This window comes from Myxocyprinus asiaticus, chromosome 1, assembly GCF_019703515.2.
Source record: "Myxocyprinus asiaticus isolate MX2 ecotype Aquarium Trade chromosome 1, UBuf_Myxa_2, whole genome shotgun sequence".
Lineage (NCBI taxonomy): Eukaryota > Metazoa > Chordata > Actinopteri > Cypriniformes > Catostomidae > Myxocyprinus > Myxocyprinus asiaticus.
In genome coordinates, this window is record NC_059344.1 from 67,463,271 (window position 1) to 67,475,758 (window position 12,488).

Consider the following 12,488-nt stretch of genomic DNA (forward strand, 5'->3'; position numbering starts at 1 on the left):
GTGACTTTCTTCCTTCAGCAGAACACACATGATTATTTTTAGAAGAATATTTCAGCTCTGTAGCTCCTCACAATGTAAGTGAATGGTGACCAGAACTCAGAAGCTCCAACAAGCACATGACATGGTGATGTCCCCGGGGGAAAGGAGGGTCAGGATGTGGCACAGTTTTTGGAGGGGCTTATTCTGGGTTTGGTCAATGCAGTGGGCCACTGGCTCAGGATGGGGCAAGCGCAGGACTCTCAGTCAGCGTCCCAGGGCAGGTGACAGACCACGATCTATCCTGGCATGATTCTTGTGGTTGGCTTACGCTGTTCTGAGGGCAGCGGGGAGTGGGGGCAGTTTGTTCTGGGGAACCGCAGCATTATGTTTTTTTCGGACTTTGCTAGAGCTACTCAGGTGAGGCGGGACGGATTTAAGAAGTGTAAAATATTGCTGCACCAGCGGAGGGTGAGCGTCACACTGCTTTATCCTGCTGGTCTTGGGGTTGATGGCAGGGACTTTTACGTGCCCACGACAAGCAATGGCCTTCATTAAATCAATGGTGTGAGTGGGTAATTTTGCCTGCACTCAATCAATAATACAGACTGCAAATCATGCATTTTGCTGGTGCAGCTAGGGAGGGTTTGTTGTTCTGTTGTCTGCCCACTGGCTCCTGCCTGACTCACTTTTTTCTTTTCATTTTTTTCTCCCTTTGTTGACATGCTGTTGAGCCCACATTGTGGGTTTTGATATATATATATATATATATATATATATATATATATATATATATATATATATATATATACACTGCCGGCCAAAAGTTTGGAATAATGTACAGATTTTGCTCTTATGGAAAGAAACTGGTACTTTTAATCACCAAAGTGGCATTCAGCTGATCACAATGTATAGTCAGAACATTAATAATGTGAAAAATTACTATTACAATTTGAAAAAACATTTCAGAACTTCTTAAACTACTTCAAAGAGTTCTCATCAAAAAATCCTCCACGTGCAGCAATGACAGCTTTGCAGATCCTTGTTATTCTAGCTGTCAGTTTGTCCAGATACTCAGGTGACATTTCACCCCACACTTCCTGTAGCACTTGCCATAGATGTGACTGTCTTGTTGGGCACTTCTCACGCACCTTACAGTCTAGCTGATCCCACAAAAGCTCAATGGGGTTAAGATCCATAACACTCTTTTCCAATTATCTGTTGTCCAATGTCTGTGTTTCTTTGCCCACTCGAACCTTTTCTTTTTGTTTTTCTGTTTCAAAAGTGGCTTTTTCTTTGCAATTCTTCCCATAAGGCCTGCACCCCTGAGTCTTCTCTTTACTGTTGTACATGAAACTGGTGTTGAGCGGGTAGAATTCAATGAAGCTGTCAGCTGAGGACATGTGAGGTGTCTATTTCTCAAACTAGAGACTTTGTCTTTGAAGACTGTAGTGTACACTTGTATGAAATCTTCAGTTTTTTGGCAATTTCAAGCATTGTATAGCATTCATTCCTCAAAACAATGATTGACTGACGAGTTTCTTGAGAAAGCTGTTTCTTTTTTTCTTTTTTTTTTGACCTAATATTGACCTAAAGACATGCCAGTCTATTGCATTATGTGGCAACTCAAAAACAAACACAAAGACAATGATAAGCTTCATTTAACAAACCAAATAGCTTTCAACTATGATTGATATAATGGCAAGTGATTTTCTAGTATCAAATTAGCGATTTATCATGATTACTCAATAAGATGTTGGAGTGATGGCTGCTGGAAATGGGGTCTGTCTAGATTTGATCAAAAATGACTTTTTCAAATAGTGATGGTACTGTTTTTTACATCAGTAATGTCCTGACTATACTTTGTGATCAGTTGAATGCCACTTTGGTGAATTAAAGTACCAATTTCCTTCTGAAACAGCAAACTCTGTACATTATTCCAAACTTTTGGCCGCCAGAGTATATACAGTATATACTGTATATATACATGTACAAATGTGTGTGTGTGTGTGTGTGTGTGTGTGTGTGTATGCATTTAAAAATTACCGGACTTGAGAAATCTGGTAGCAACAGTGTCATGGAAAATCTCGTGAGCATGCATGGACAGTCATTGCTGTGCGCAAGGCTGAAGCACATTTTATTTTTTCTGTTCTGTGGGTTATTAAGGATTTTATGGTTACGTCAATGTTGAACAGTGGTCTGTATGATTAAGCCTTGGGTACACAGTTTTTCTTTGCATGTCACACTTTAATATAGGTTAAATGTTTCTTTCCACGTGGAATGTTAATGGACTGGTGCACCCTATAAAAAGCAGGAAGGTGGTATCTTTTCTTAAGAGTGAAAATTTGATATGGTGTTCCTTCAAGAAACACACCTTTCTCCACAGGAAGCTGAAAAACTGGCAGGGTATGGAGTGGGCTTGCATTTTGTAGTGCTGGTTCGAGTAAAAGCAGGGGAGTCATCACATTAATAAGTAAGCATTTACAATTTAAATATCTCAAACAGATTACAGATAATTTAGGAAGAGTCATTACTTTTTTGGCTGAAATACAGGGTCAGAATCATATTTTGGCTAATATTTATGCACCCAATGCTGATGATCAGAACTTGTTTATAGATCTTGAGAGAAAGTTACAAGCAGCTGGGATCCTTCATGATATGGTTTTGGGTGGAGTCTTCAATCTTTTAATGGATACAGTCCTTGATCATAGTGATGCAAGTGTGTAGACCATTTAGAGAAACATTGACACTAGAGGATGTGTAAAAATCTTGGTCTTACAGATATTTGGAGACTTCTGAATCCATCTGGGAGAGACTACAAAGTTTTTTCATCAGTTCATAAGATTTACTCTAGAAGATTGTTTTATATATTATATATATATATATATATATATATATATATATATATATATCAAAGTCACATATTTCATCTGTCACTGACTGCTCAATTGGGAATATTTTAGATTCATTTCATGCTTTGGTGTGTTTAGAGATATTGCCGTGTATAGCGAAAAGAAAATCATATAGATGGCGCTTTAATAATCCCTTTTATGTAGAAACCAATTGGTCCTCAGTGTTCTCTGTGGGCATGGCATGGGAGGTGCTTAAGGCAGTTATTAAGGGGCAGATCATACAATATGCCTCATTCATTAAAAAGATCAAAGCACAGACATTCATAGAATTGGAAATGAGTACTAAAAGTGCTGAAACAGAGCTGAAGCACCGAATGTCATCCAATGGTCTTAAAGAGTTGACTCTGTTAAAGTGTAGGTACAATACTACTTTGTCACAGAAGGTAGAGTTTTGGTTATTCAGGGCAAGACAGACATCAGTAATGGAGAAGACAGACAAAGCAGGAAAACACCTTGCCAGATACATAAAACAGAGAGAGGTTTTTCCACCATTCCTTCAGTGAAGTCTTATAGAGGCAATATATTTACTTCTGCCACAGATATTATTAAAGCCTTTAAAGAATTCTATTTCTATCTTTATAGCTCTGTGTCTATGTCTACTAGTAAGGATAATAACAACTTCGTAGAGCCATTAGAATTTCCTAAATTGATGTGTGATCAAAAAGAGTTTCTTGATTCAGATATTATTTTGGAGGAGCTTGTTGAGGTAATTAAATCCTTTTCAACAGGTCAGGCACCAGGGCCAGATGGTTTTGCCACAGAATTGTTTGATCTTATGTCACAGAACTTGCTCCACTCATGTTAGAAGTTTACACAAAATCATTAAAGAGGGGTGGACTGCCACCAACCATGATGCAGGCCCTGATCAGTCTCATTCTTGAAGGGGATGGGGACCCAGGTGAATGTAGAAGTTGTGTCCAATTTCCCTGATCTGGTTAGATGTAAAAACATTGTCTACAATTTTGGCTGGTCGATTAAGCAGAGTAATTACATCTATAATACATATAGATCAGGTGGGGTTTGTTCATGGTTGTGGTTCTTCTGATAATGTTGAACGTTTTGTGGATGTTGTGTGGTCAGTGGTGAATGATCGGAACCCAATCACTGCCATCTCACTTGACGCAGAGGGGGCATTTGATGGGGTGGAATGGGAATATATTTTGGGGATTTGGGAAATTTGTGGGTTTGGGAACACTTTTGTTGGGTGGATTGAGTTGCTTTGTGGACAGCCGTTAGTGGCGGTGCAAACTAATGGTTTATCTTTATTTTTTTTTTCTCTTGGAGAGGAGTCTGGCAGGGCTTTCCTCTCTCCCCTTTGTTGTTCTGTCTTGCTCTGTAATCATTGGTGGCCATGATGGGAGGGAGGGTGATTTTCCTGCCGTTGTAGCGGGAGGTGTGTTGCATAGACTTCTACTTTACGCAGATGGTGTATTGATGTTTGTCTCCAACCCTGGTGGATCTATGCCTAGCCTCCATGGAATTGTTGGTTTTTTCTCTGGGTTTTCGGGATGCAGAGTGGATTGGTCTGGATCGGAGGCTCCTTGGTGCTGCATTGGGCATGCGGTCCTTGCCCCAGTCTCGCCATTGCAGGGTCTTTCTGTCGAGATGCCTGGAGAAGTGGACATGCTTCCCATTGTTTCACACTTGCAGTCAGTGTGAACAGGGGTTTCCGGTATGTTCAGTTTTGGTGCTTGCCTGGATGTTTCCTCACGCGTGTGGCTTAACCCCAGGTTGTGTATTGATGGGTCCCCCTTTTGCAGGGGAGAGTGGATGGAGAGGGGTGTTGCTACACTTGGTGACCTTAATGAAAATGGAGCTTTGAGATAATTTGTAAACATAACACAGCAATTTGGGATTTCTAGGTCTCAATTTTTCATGTATTTACAGTTGCACCATCTATATTGTACTACATTTGGTGGTAGTACACAGACCCCTAAACTGCAGACAACCTCTTTGTGGTGCTCACATATTTTGGAAGGGGCATGAAGCATTAGTGTATTATTCCTTGTTGATTCAGAGTCTTGGTGACAAGGCCTTAACAGCTCTTAAGAGGTTATGGGAAAGAGATTTGAGCTTGGAATTGGAGGATGGGGAGCAGGAAAATTAAAAAAAAATGTAAAACTATGTCTAGGGAAACAAGGGAATGCCTTATTCAGTTTAACATTTTTCATAATTTCTACTGGACTCCCTCTAGATTGTTTAGGCTTGGTTTAAAAGACACACCTACCTGATGTCAGTTGGAGGATGGAGACATAGCCCATGCTCTGTGGTTCTATAATTATAATTTTTTAATTAATAATAATAATTAATTAATTATAAAAAAATATATAATAATAATTTATTTATCACACATTATATGTTTGCACATACACAGTGAAATTCCTTTCTTTTTTTTTTTTTTTCACATTTCCCAGCTTGGGTCAGAGTGCAGGGTCAGCCATGATATGGTGCCCCTGGAGCAGATAGGGTCAAGGGTCCAACAGTGAGCATCTTGGCAGTGCTGGGGCTTGAACCCCCAACCTTCTAAGCAGTAAGCCAGAGCCTTATCCGCTGAGCCACCACCGTCCTAATTGGAATTCTGCACTAAGATTAAAAAATTCAGTCCAGAATATTATCTGTGAGGTTTTAGATACTCAAATTTAATTCTGCCCCAGACTATGTATATTGGATGATGGGGTGGTTATTAAAGTACCAAACTAGTGTAATGATTGGCAGACAGATCATTCTTAGAGGAAGGAAGCCAATTGGCACTCCCTCATTTCAAGAATTGTTCACAGAATTGGGCAGGGTGGCGGCATTTGAAAAGATGTCATACAAGCAGCTGGGCAGATTGGATGCATATGGTTAGAAATGGGACAAGTATGTGTACTTTCTGGAAGGCTCTCAGTAAGGACCACGTGGAGGGAGACAAAACTGTGATAGTAATTGTGGATTATGTTCTTTGTGGAATTCTCTCTGTTTGTTTATTAATTGTTATATTTTCTATTTTCTCAAAAAAACAAATTCTGTATTGATTCTGTATATACTGTATATATTTTCTTTATTCTGGTTTTTTATACAAGGATCAATACAAATTGTTAATAACTAAACAATGCCAGAAATGTCCATTTTTGGGTGAACTGTTCCTTTACTACACATAAAAAATGCAATATTGATATTCTGTAATATTACAAAACATTTTTTTCTGATCTTTCGTTTTTTTAATTTTGACAGGAGTGACAAATAATTTCATCTTTGTTACGGATAAGTTCAGAACTTGGTATGAGTCCCAGAGTTACTGCAGACAACATTATACAGACCTCGCCACTGTACGCAACATCAATGATCAGAATAAACTACAAGAGTTGATGGTCTCAACGTATGCAAGTGTTTGGATTGGTTTGTTCCGGGATTTCTGGAAGTGGTCAGATGGAACAAACATCACCTCTATGAAATGGATTTCTGGACAACCAGTTAAAATTCTGCAAAATGAAGCATGTGCTTATGCTAACTCTGAAGGTGAAACTGGTAATGGAGCATGCTCAGATCCGCTTCCATTTGTTTGCAACAATGGTATGTTCTCTGCCTATAAAATATTACTAGTTAAAACTGAACTGTGTAATTTTTTTTCAATGTTAAAATACAACCTGGTCTCACAGTGAAAATGTGACTCTATATAAATTTTTGCAAAATGTGTTATACATTTATACTCCGGGTACAATTCCCTGCAGTTTCCAGGTGAAATGAACACAAGAGGTGTTACAACAACTGTGTGTTTTATTCACTTTGACTCAAATCATGACTTTAATGGTTGATTATGACTTTATAAATACTTATTTTTCTCTCCATTACTCAGAACCTTCTATTTTATGATATCAACACACTTTTACTCTAACGCATATTTTTTAAATAAAAATAAAAACGATACATTTTAATGCTTATATTCCAGACCTACCTACATATATACACTTATTCCAACATGATTATCTTGTGCAGTAGCTCATCTGATAGGGTGCTAGAATTAGAATCAAAAGACCATGGTTTGAGTCCAGCCATGAATTCAAGCTGACAGGTGACATACAGGCTGTGTCTTGTTTGGAAGGCTGCGTTCTCCAGAGGTTGCATTTGTTGGCCGCATTGAGGCTGTCTCGTTTCAGAAAAGCAAGTAGGACACTTTGAATGCAACCTTCTTTCATGGGAATTCTGAGGATGCATGAGGTGTATCCTTCATGGGCACTCACAACCCACAATTCTTTGCTTCAACAGAAATGTAAAAAAAAATGACATTTATTCATTTGCATTTACATTTATTCATTTGGCAGACGCTTTTATCCAAAGCGACTTACAAAAGAGGAAAACATAAGCGAATCATCTTAGGAGACAGTGGTATGAAAAGTGCTGTATTACAAAGTATCACTAGCATCATTTACATTCATGCATTTGACAGACACTTTTATCCAAAGCAACTTACAGTGCCCTGATTACAGGGACAATCCCCCCTGGAGCAACCTGGAGTTAAGTGCCTTATTCAAGGACACAATGGTGGTGGCTGTAGGGATTGAACCAACAACCTTCTGCTTATCAGTTCAGTGCTTTAATCCACTACACCACCACCACTCCAGTAATCATAATAGTATTCAAAACAGGACTGGTTAAGTGCTCATGGAAAAGATGTGTTTTTAGTCGTTTTTTGAAGACAGAGAGTGAGTCAGCTTCACAGATGGAGTTGGGAAGGTCGTTCCACCAATGTGGTACGATGAAGCTGAAAGTCCGGGAAAGTGTTTTGGTGCCTCTTTGTGTTGGTACAACAAGGCGACATTCCTTAGCCGACCGCAGGCTTCTAGTGGGCACGTAGCTCTGCATAAATGATTTTAGGTATGCTGGAGCAGAGCCTTGAATTTGATACATGCATCAACCGGCAGCCAGTGAAGAGAGACAAGGAGTGGTGTAACATGTGCTCTCTTTGGTTCATTAAAGACCAGACATGCTGCTGCATTCTGGATCATTTGTAGGGGTCTAATTGCACATGCAGGGAGGCCTGCAATGAGAGCATTACAGTAGTCCAGTCTAGTTATGACAAGTGACTGGACAAGCAGTTGTGTGGCATGTGCAGAGAGGAAGGGTCTTATCTTCCTGATATTGTATAGTGTAAATCTACATGATCTTGTGGTCTTTGAGATGTGGTCTGTGAAATTTAGTCTGTTGTCGATGGTTACCCCTAGATTTCTGACCGATTTGGAAGGCGTTACTGTAGTTGCACCCAGCTGCATGGTGATGTTGTGTTCAACAGCAGGGTTGGCTGGAAAGACAAGGAGTTCAGTCTTGGCTGGGTTGAGTTGCAGGTGGTGCTCCTTCATCCAGGCTGAGATGTCTGCCAGGCACTGTGGTGTCATTGGGCTGGAAAGACAAGTAGAGCTGTGTGTCATCGGCATAGCAGTGGTAAGAGAAACCATGTGCCTGAATGATGGGTCCCAGTGATGTTGTGTATATAGATAAGAGAAGTGGCCTAAGCACTGATCCCTGAGGTACCCCAGTAAGTAGCTGATGTGGCTTGGATACCTCACCTCTCCATGCTACCTTGAAGGACCTACCTGAGAGATAGGAATTAAACCAGTCAAGCACAGTTCCTGTGATGCCCAGCAAGGAGAGGGTAGAGAGTAAGATCTGATGTTTGACTGTGTCAAAGGCTGCAGAAAGGTCCAGCAGAATCAGGACAGATGATCTGGATTCAGCTTTCGCCCGTCTCAGCGACTCAGTGACAGACAGCAGGAGTGTCCACTTTTGAAGCCTGACTGATTGTCATCCAGCAGCTTGTTCTGTGAGAGATAGGCAGAGATTTGATTGAAAACTGCCCTTTCAAGTGTTTTTGCCATGAATGGGATGAGAGAGACTGGTCTGTAGTGTTCTATTTGTGTGGGATTAAGTGCGGGTTTCTTCAGCAGCAGGGTTACTCGAGCCTGCTTAAATGTAGTGGGAAAAGTGCCTGTAAGTAAAGATGTGTTAATTATGTGTGTGAGTGCAGGTAGGATGGATGGAGAGATGGCCTGGAGAAGGTGAGAAGGAATGGGGTCAAGGGAACAGGTGGTGGGGTGGTTTGAGAGGAGGAGTTTAGAGACCTCAGTGTCAGTCAGAGGAGAGAACATAGAGACAGAAGAGTTGCATACAGGAGACAGGTGTTTGACAGGGTGTGGTGCTGAGAATGTATTGCTGATGGTTGTAACCTTATTAGTAAAAAATGTGGCGAAGACATCTGCTGTCAGTGATGTGTCTGGTGGTGGAGGGGGAGGGCAGAGAAGTGTGTTGGATGTTCTAAACAATCTGTGAGTGTCTGTGGTGCTGTTGATCTTGTTCTGGTAATAGGAGGTTTTTGCAGATTTAATGTTATCTAAAAAAGTTGCAAGCAGGGACTGATATTTACCTAGATCTGCTGGATCTTTAGATTTCCGCCATCTCCTCTCAGCTGCCCTGAGGTCAGTCCGATGTTTACGAAGGACGTCAGACAGCCAGGGGCTAGATGGTGTCATATGCACTGTCTAGACAACATCTATGCCAATTTGCCCATAAATATAATGTTCAAATGAAAGTAATGTTAATTCCTAAGTTGAAGTACGTCAGTAGATGGGTGCAGAGTAATTTAAAATATGAATGGTTAGGTTTAGGCATTGATAAGCTAACAATGTCTTTTTAACGCACCATTTATATTTTAAAACAAAGGCAAAAGTTTCATGTTTGCGAGGTATGTTTTAAAAACATCTATCTAAAATTCACATTAAAACCGCATCTGAGTACGATGCCATTTTACTCACTTTTGGCACTCCCAGCTGGACATTTCACAGGAATCCTGCAGCTAAACGTGTTATACAGCACATATATTTTGAATTGCAAATATGTTGTCATGTTCACATAAATTTCATGAGATCAGGCTGTTAAAATATGTTCTCCAATCTCAACTTAAAATATAGAAACAATTGAAAGTAAGCCATTAGTTGGTTAATTTCAATGTGACTCTTTGGTGCTTTCAAAACATTCCTCTGAGATTGAGCATCATTGGCTCAACCAATGATGTGAGTTTGGGGTGGGACAATATGTTTATTTGTTTTTTTACCAATGGCAGACAGGGGGAGTGTTCGGGAAAGCTGTTTGAAAACTACTGAACTGAATTATTTTTGTTCGGTAGTGCTAGTGGTGCAGAAATTATACAATTCAGCTTTAAATGTTAGTTCATCCAAAAATGAAAATTCTGTCATCATTTACTCATACTTGTGAACAACAGCATTTCAATAAATATTAGTTTGTTTTGCATAATTATTTATTTTGTATGTTGCTTAAAATAGATGACATAAAAAACTGCGTAGGCATTTTTCCGCTGCTCGTATAAAGAAGTTTGTTACTAAGCTATAGTATTTAAAAACATCTGAGCAACTGTCTCTCAACTAAAAAAAAAAAAAATGTTAAGTTAGTAGCATCTTTACATTAGTTAGTTACTCTCCCACACTGCTTATGTCGTTCCAAACCCGTATGATTCTGTTTCTTCTGTGGAACAAAAAGTAACGGGGAACATTATCAGTGAATAACAGCGTACATTTCGGTCTGTTTGAATGCATATACAGTGTATACAGAAGAATAAATTAGGCCTGAAAATAAGGGGAAAAAACAATAAATACATAAAAATTAATAATAAATAAATGAAATAATACAAAAACAGTGTCTAAAACAATGTCTAAGGATGTAGTGTCTTTTGTGTTAATTTATGTTCCCACAGTGATGAGGAAGATCATTGTGAGAGTGGAGCTAAAATCAGATCGTAATGTGACCGATCCTCAAATTCAGGATTTCATCTTACAGCAGGTGAGTGTCTATATACAAGAACTTATTGAATTACTTCATGCATTACAAACATACTGTTTATAAGATTGGTTCTGTGTATCAGATACAGCAGAAACTGAAGCAGCGTGGAATGACAGCAGACGCTGAAGTGACGTGGAAATTTCAAGCAGTCAGTCAGGTGTTCCACGAGAAAGAGAATTACACAAGAGAGCACAAGTGGGAAGATTGTGACTCTTATCCTGACGATACAGTTTATCCTAATGAAACCTGGAGTTACTGACATCTCCAACAGTGGTTTTCAACCTTATTTCTCTGAGGATCCCTCTTTTCCAACTCTAATGCATACACACAGTTTATATTTATTTATTACGTTGTTTAAGATATTGCAGAAAAAAAAAAATAGTCAAGTGTGTCTAAACCTTTGATTTGCATTCAAAATAACTCTTTGGCTGAACTTGATTCAGTCATGGACGATGGTTCCACAAGTTTGAAGCGAGTTTTCTTAAACTAAAATTACCATGTAATTTCAATGTAAATAGGGGAACCTAACTAAATCAAGTAAACCCAACACAATTTGGTATGTCAACATAACTCAAATGGAACTCTTTTCGTGATGTGCTAGCTAGTGACAGTAAATTAGTGATGTTTCCTTCATGAACGAATCGGTCATTTTGAACGCATCTTTTAAGTGATGAATCGTTCTCGTTTACCACCATACACTGACTCATATTTCTCTTTCACTGATACCTTTTGAAGCCAGTGAGCTCTACTGCTTTTCATGCCTGTATGGACTGATTATAGTGTGAGCCAATAGCATTCGAGAAGGCTGTGAAGGAGGATGTCACTGGTTCGACCCGCTGAATGAATAAACCCCATCACTGAACCAGTTGAGTCAGTCATTTCAGTCTGAACGAGAAGAGACGTCTCATTCATAAATGAACTGCATGTACAGGTAAACTCATTTGCAAACTAAATAAATGACTCACTTGGTCATCTCATTTGACTGATTGAACGAGAGGAAGCGTGTCATCTGTTTAGTTCAGCATGTCAAGTCAATTGACAGGTGTGAAATGCAGTGTTGACTGTGGTGTTGACAAGTTCATTGGTACATGATCGTTGGTTGGACCCACTGAACGAATACGCCCCTTCACTGAACTATTCGGTCATCTAGTTCGTGAATGAACTGAATGTACAGGTACACTCGTTCACGAACTAACTGAATGAATCTCGAGAGGAGGAGCTGCATGTCGTTCAGTTCGTCAATCTCGTTCAACAAGAAAAGGTGCTGGATTAATTATGTATAAAAGAGAGTGATGACCACACATTTCAATGACATACAACATTATTGAAACTCATCATTATTTTTTAGGCTAGTATTGTTTTTTTGTTGTTGTTGTTTAGCTTGATTAAAAACTCAAACTCAGCAGGACACAAAATGATAGATATGTTTTTGTTGTAACTTGTTGGGAAACGTTTATTATACCTAATCATTCTGCAGTGCTGAAGTGTCTTTGTAGAATTGTAGACATGCACATTTTAATAAAGAATAATTAGACTTGTTTTTGGTGTGAATGACTTTGTGCTTTTGATTCCATGCAATTTACTCATTCACTGAAAACCCTGAAAAGTTGACTATTAAACTCGTTCCCTCAATTCAACTGAGTAATGGCTTCACTAAATATTGTGTAATTAAGTTCACTTAACTTGGTCTTCATATAGAATGAACTTTAACTTAAATATTTAAGTAACTAGATGCAGGTAGACTTAACTCACATTTGCTATTTAAATGTTGTT

General features: G+C 39.2%; 1 protein-coding gene across 1 annotated transcript in view; it reads left to right on the forward strand.

Moving 5' to 3' along the window:
* Positions 1 to 12,404, forward strand: part of LOC127447944 (macrophage mannose receptor 1-like) — a 14,772-nt gene extending 2,368 nt beyond the window's left edge. Inside the window, exons 4-6 of the mRNA XM_051710187.1 lie at positions 6,102 to 6,440; positions 10,630 to 10,715; positions 10,798 to 12,404. Coding sequence (XP_051566147.1) covers positions 6,102 to 6,440; positions 10,630 to 10,715; positions 10,798 to 10,974 — 602 coding nt within the window. The 3' untranslated portion in view covers positions 10,975 to 12,404. The remainder of the gene's footprint in view (positions 1 to 6,101; positions 6,441 to 10,629; positions 10,716 to 10,797) is intronic.
* The last annotated feature ends 84 nt before the right edge of the window (positions 12,405 to 12,488 follow it).